This window comes from Callorhinus ursinus, unplaced genomic scaffold, assembly GCF_003265705.2.
Source record: "Callorhinus ursinus isolate GAN/ISIS: 27379988/994484 unplaced genomic scaffold, GSC_fseal_2.0 scaffold25, whole genome shotgun sequence".
NCBI lineage: Eukaryota > Metazoa > Chordata > Mammalia > Carnivora > Otariidae > Callorhinus > Callorhinus ursinus.
In genome coordinates this window covers 30,353,742-30,359,741 of record NW_027397087.1, presented here as the reverse complement: position 1 = coordinate 30,359,741, position 6,000 = coordinate 30,353,742, and the positions used below count along the sequence as shown (strand labels likewise).

The window sequence follows — 6,000 nt, the reverse complement described above, 5'->3', positions numbered from 1 at the left end:
CCCAACATTAGTAAACTTATCTGATCTCTGGAGGCCTGCACTTTTTTACTCATCTGCACCAAAGTTAGGTTTATGTATGGTTAACACTCCTGATTCCAAGATTCCAGAGTTGGTATCAAAAGGGGGGGCCTAGTTATTCCTCTGTCATCCCAGTCCAATGCCAGAGGAAGAAATGGCTGAGTGAGGCAAAGACTACCGTCTTTAAATCTCCTGCTCTTAGAACTTAGTAGATGGACTAGTTCACGCTGGATTCACCAGAAGATCATTTAATAATGAGTGGCCAAGATTCAAGATCTCTGAGGGTTAGCATGGGTATGTATCTCCTGAGAGGTAATGTGTTCTCTGACATGAAACATTGAGAGTCTTCTTTGTGACATAGAAATATTATTGAGAGTTTTTACTTTGTTTGCTTTTCCAGTTACCAGGTTATTTGTTAGGACCCCTGTGCTTTAAATAACCCTAGCGGTGAGCAGGAGAGATAGGATGATTTCTATCTTTCAGATAAGCTCAGAGAATGACTGCCTGGGTTGCCTGGGCTAGACAGCAGGCAGAACAGGGGTCGGAACCCAGGCTACTTTGGCGTTCTCATTGGCCTGTTGGGTCGGCTACCCCAGGGCCCTGGCGGGAAGCTGCCTTCTACCCCTTCTACCTCCGGTCCACTCAATGACAGACCTCTATAGTCTAGAGAGACCGGTCATGCAGCTAAACGTCCTAGCTTTTGGGTGGCAGGACCAGAAACCATGGAAAACCGAATCTTTGACAAGTTTGTGAAGCTTTTAGGGGATTATCCGGAAAATACACACTTGGACACGGTGGAGGAGGGTGCAGCAGAAAGAGTGGGTCAAAGCGTGTTTCTCCGCAGCCCGGACCCACTTGACAGTCTGCTGGGTCTCCACTTCCCCAGCCCCCCAAGTCCGGGGCTGGCCTGCGGGCAGGGGGTACGGGGCAGCAGCCCGGGACGGCGCCGGCCCGCTCCAGCCACAGTTCAAAGCGCAGGGGGCGCGTCCGCCGCGCAGCCGGGAATGTCCGGCCGCTTAAAGCGCTCGCCGGCTCTTTTGTTCCCCAGACCGGGCCTCCGGGGAGAGGGGCTTGGGGGAGGGGACCGGGAGGGGAGGGAAGGGGGGCGGCGGGCGGAGGGAGGAGGGCGGGGCAGGCGCGGGCAGTGCGAGTGCGGAGCGCGCACCCCGGGCGAGGCTGACAGATCGCCGGAGTGGGTGCAAGATGGCGCAAGCGGCGCTCCCCCTGCGCCCCCGGCGCTCCTAGGCAGGCATGTGGCCCCAGCCCGCCGCGGCCCGGGCTCGGCCCCGGCCGGAGCCCCGGCCCCGGCCCCGGCGCCGGCCCCGCGGGACGCTGTGAGCCGCCAGAGGCCCCGGAGCCGCGCGTCGCCGAGCCGAGCGGACCGAGAGCCCCATGGCTGCTCCGCGCGCCGCGCCGCGCCGGCTCCTGCTGCCGCTGCTGCTGCCGCTGCTGCTGCCCGCGCCGAGCGACGGTGAGCGCCCCGGGCGGCCGCGGACCGAGCCCCGGGAAGGGCGAGACGGGAGGAGGTGGGCGCGCGGGGACGGACCTGCGGGCGGACCCGGGGCGGGAGGGACTTGTCCGAGAAGGGGAGCCGAGCGGGACGGGGCGGAGCCCGGGGAGAGGGCCCCGAGGCCGGCGGCCGGGCCCGCAGGGGGATGCTGAGGACGCGGCCCCCGAGGACAGACTTCGATTCAGTGCGCCGAGGCTCCAGGGCTCGGGCAGGACGCAAGCCCGGCCCGAGGAGCACGGAGCTCGGCAAAGCAGGAGCGAGGCGGGCGGGAGTTGGGGAGAGGGGGAAATGAGCCAGGGGGCACCTCAAGGCTGAGTTCCGTCCGAGGGGGCGGGCTGGGGTGCACGGAGCCCGGCGGTGGGCCAGAGTAGCCCGAGGCGGCCGAGACCGAGCGCGGCCGACCGGGGGGGGGGGGGGGGGGCGGAGGCGGGTCCGAAAGGGCACGTCCCGGGTCTAGAGCTGAGACTGGCGCTCGGAGTGCGCGGCGGAGACCGAGGAAGAAGAGGAGGCAGAGTCCCGGCTGGCCGCGCGTAGCCTCGGGAGGGGGAGACCCGAGAGAGACCGCGCGAGCTGGGGAAAGGGAGGAGAAGCCGACCCGGAGGGAGCGAGCGGCGGGGACGCTCACGTGCCCGCCCTTCCCCGGAGGGTGCGCCGGCAGAGCGCCCCTGGCCCCAGGCTCGGGGGTCTGCCCGCGTTGCTGCCCAGAGCTCCGTCACCACCACCCTGTTCCCTCGGGGGCTGTAATGGGCCCATCTCACGGGAGAGCGGCGCAAATCTAGGCCCTTCCCCTCCCATCCCAGATTCTCTGCAGACCCGTCTCGGCGGTATTCTCTCTCCTCTCAGCTCCGGAGAAGCAGAATACCGCGTCCGCATCTAGGAGAAACTTTATCCCTCGACTGCTATGTTGGGGTTGGGTTGGGGCCTGAAGCCGCTGAAACGCAGGGCATGGGGGGGGGGGATAGGGGTTTGAAAGCTTGTGACCCTCAAATGTCTTAAAATATTACATACCCTTGTGGCTGGGGGAATCGTCCGTAACCCCAGTCCCCCTCCTCCTTTCTCCCCACCCACTTTCCATCTCCCCCAACCAGAGAGGGCGCTGGTCCGTTGGGGGAGGGGCCAGCTCCAGGATCGCTAGTTCCCTGGAAATGTGACGAGGGGTCTGTGGCTGCCCTTTCAAACCAGGGGGGTTCATTCCTCCCGGAGTGACGTTGTAACTGGTCTGGTAAGTTGCTCGTTGGAGAAGTTGGGGACTTGGCATCACGCCTGGGATTGGAGCGCTTGTCCTTCCTGTCGGGCTTCCCCTGATTCCCGGATCACCTTCTTCCCTCTCTCTTCGTTCCCCTTCTCTTCTTCCAGCTGTTTTATTCTACAGGAGCAGTGAGGACGCAGGGAGTAAAGATTCTAGAAACCTCCCTCTTCCTGAATTTTGGGAAATCTGAGTTGACCCTTGGTACCCCTCAATTCTCCTTATGACAAAGGCAGAACAACCAGCACAAACCAAAACCCAGAGCAACCTAGGGGAGAGGCAGTGGGGCTGGCCCGTAGCCTAGCCTGTACCTGCTGCTGGACCCACACATCCTGCTCCCTGCCAGGCATCAGGCCAGGTTGCAGATGGTTTTGCCAGCAAAAATAAGCAATGATTTCTTACTATCTCACTTTATCTTTGTTTGTTTTCATAGTGACTTTGAGTCTGTTCATCTTGTTCAACAACTCTATGACCCAAGTTACAAGATGTTCCTGATTTAAACAGAGGAGGAATGGGAAGCTAGGACAGGCTGAACCCTTTGCCTAAGGTCCCACCCTGGAACTTTGTGAGGCTGCAGTGTTGAGCCGGAGTGACCACAGAAGCGGCGGCAGCCGTGTTCTAACTGTGTTAACTAACCATGTTACTTTTGGATCTCAGATTTGTTACCATTAATTGTGACACCCTGGACAAGTTGCTTCATTATCTCCAGGCTTCAGTTCCCTTATCTGTAAAAAGAGGAAATGGTACAAATAATATCTCTTTCTGAGATGGTCTGCTGATTGAGAAAGATACTGCATAAGATAGCACTTTGTAATGCATAAAGTTCTATGTATAATATGGGGCGCCTGGGTGGCTCAGATGGTTGAACGTCTGCCTTCAGCTCAGGTCATGATCCTGGGGTCCCGGGATCAAGCCCCGCATCGGGCTCCTGGCTCAGCGGGAAGCCTGCTTCTCCCTCTCCCTCTGCCTCTCGCCCTGCTCATGCTCTCTCTCATTCTCTCTCTCTCTCTGTATCTCTGTGTCTCGAATGAATAAATAAAAAAAATCTTTAAAAAAAAGTTCTATATATAATAGAGATTTCCATTAACATTACAGAAAGATGGGGTGGGTGCACAGAGCCAGGGAACTCGGGACACCTGTGTATGAAGTTCTTCTTGCCTGTTCAACCCACACTAACCTCTCCTTTTCCTTCCATCTCCCCTGCCCTATACAGGTCTTGGCCACTCTGCCGAACTGGCATTTGCTATGGAGCCAAGTGATGACGTCGCAGTCCCTGGGCAGCCTATAGTGCTGGGCTGCAGGGTGGAGGGGACCCCTCCAGTGAGAATCACCTGGAGAAAAAATGGGGTAGAGTTGCTGGAGAGTACCCACTCCACCTTGCTGGCCAACGGGTCCCTGATGATCCATCACTTCCAGCTGGATCAGGGAGGCAGCCCCTCGGATGAGGGTGACTATGAGTGTGTGGCTCAGAACCGCTTTGGGCTGGTGGTCAGCCGGAAGGCTCGAATCCAGGCTGCAAGTAAGTGGACACCCCTTAGCATTTTTTCCCAGACTGGGGATCCAGGTTCAGCCCAGGGGTTGGGGGCAGGGGAAGCAGTTCCCTCTTCTGCAGCCTTCTGGAGGACTAATTTCTCAGCATGGGTCGGTTGAGAGGTACATAGTAGTTATTTGTGGTTGTGGAATTATATTCTGTAGTCATTTAACTGATTGGAATGTGATTCGAGAAAAATATAGCCAAAAACTGCGGGGAAGAGGGAGAGAAAGAGGGCCAGCTTTATCCAGCTCTTGGGTCAGCGTGTCTTAGCTTCCACCTGGCTGCATACTGTGAGCATCCCGGTCCATTGAGTAGGATTCTTGTGTCTCAAGAAACAACTGTCATACTTTATGGGTGATTTAAGAGAATTTTGAAGGGTAATTTGGCTACATGCAATTTTAAATTATGTGCTGACTTTCAAATCTTTTTGGGTAGGATGATGATATTCTGAAGCTTGTCAACAATTCTGAAGCTTGACAACAATTGTCAACAATTCATTTTACAAAAAATATGGTAGATGATTTCAAGGTTATCACCATGATGACATTGCTCCCACTCACCTTCATGCTAATGTGCCTCTTAAAAAAATTTTCAGTTTTATTGGGGTATAATTGACAATAAAATTATAAGTATTTACAGTTACAGTTACATTGTGGTGATTTGATATCTGATGTGTTTTGTATGGGAACGAAAGAGCCAGGTGGGGTGTTTCAGTTCTAGAATTGTTCTTTGCTTATACTGATGGACCGCGAGTTGTTGTGATGAAATGATGGCAGTGTTCTACTGCCCTGGCCCGCAAAAATTCTGTTGTTCTTTAGTTTGTGCACACTCGTGGGTGTATAAACCAGAATTATCTGTGGATTTTGAAGGTGGCAGGCTTGGGGGGGTGGCAGGGTGTATGTTGTGCTTGAGAACCTCTGCTCTTGAGAGAAGGCAAAAGTTTGAGCAAGTGGTAAGTATTCTCTACCCCACAACTTCATACTTCTGGGGAAGTGTCCGTCCCTTAAAGATGCTGCTTAAAGAGGTCACACCTTAAAGGTGTTGGTAATAATTCTGTTTTTTAAAAGATTTTATTTATTTATTTGAGAGAGAGAGAGCACAAGTGGGGATGGGGTTGGGCAGAGGGAGAGGGAAAAGCAGATTCCCAGCTGAGCAGGGAGCTGACATGGGCCTCGATCCCAGGACCCTGACATCATGACCCGAGCCGAAGGCAGCCGCCTAACCGACTGAGCCACCCAGACATCCCATATAATTCCAGCTAACACTTACCAAGCCCTTGCTGTGTGCTGGGTCCCCTGCCTAAGTGTTCTACAGGAATGATCTCGTTCAGTCATCACAGTGGCCCAGGCAGATAGGCTGTCTTTGCCCCCCTTTGACAGATGAGAAAACTAAGACTTAGAGGGATCCCATGACACTGCAGTAGGCAGAGGAGCTGGACTGCAGTCTAGGCAGCAGGAACCCTTCCCCTCACGCTTAACCCCTATGGCATGCCGCTGCTTCCCCGGCTGATGGCCTGCGGGTTTCTTCCTGGCTCTGAGGGCATTTGCACAGTGGCTCGGAATGGCTGGTGAGTGCTGAATTGTTCTGAGGCAGGAGCCCTCTCACTGAGTTTAAGATACCCCTTTGTTCTAAAGAAGGCTGATTCAGGCCCCCATATGGAGCTCTCTGGGAGGCAGCCCTGGACCTGGAGAC

General features: G+C 55.5%; 1 protein-coding gene across 1 annotated transcript in view; it reads left to right on the top strand.

Moving 5' to 3' along the window:
- The first annotated feature begins 1,413 nt into the window (after positions 1 to 1,413).
- The window catches only part of IGDCC3 (immunoglobulin superfamily DCC subclass member 3), a 40,309-nt gene continuing 35,722 nt past the window's right edge, over positions 1,414 to 6,000 (top strand). The window contains exons 1-2 of the mRNA XM_025884232.2: positions 1,414 to 1,489; positions 3,988 to 4,293. Of these exons, the coding sequence (XP_025740017.2) occupies positions 4,020 to 4,293 (274 nt within the window). The 5' untranslated portion in view covers positions 1,414 to 1,489; positions 3,988 to 4,019. The remainder of the gene's footprint in view (positions 1,490 to 3,987; positions 4,294 to 6,000) is intronic.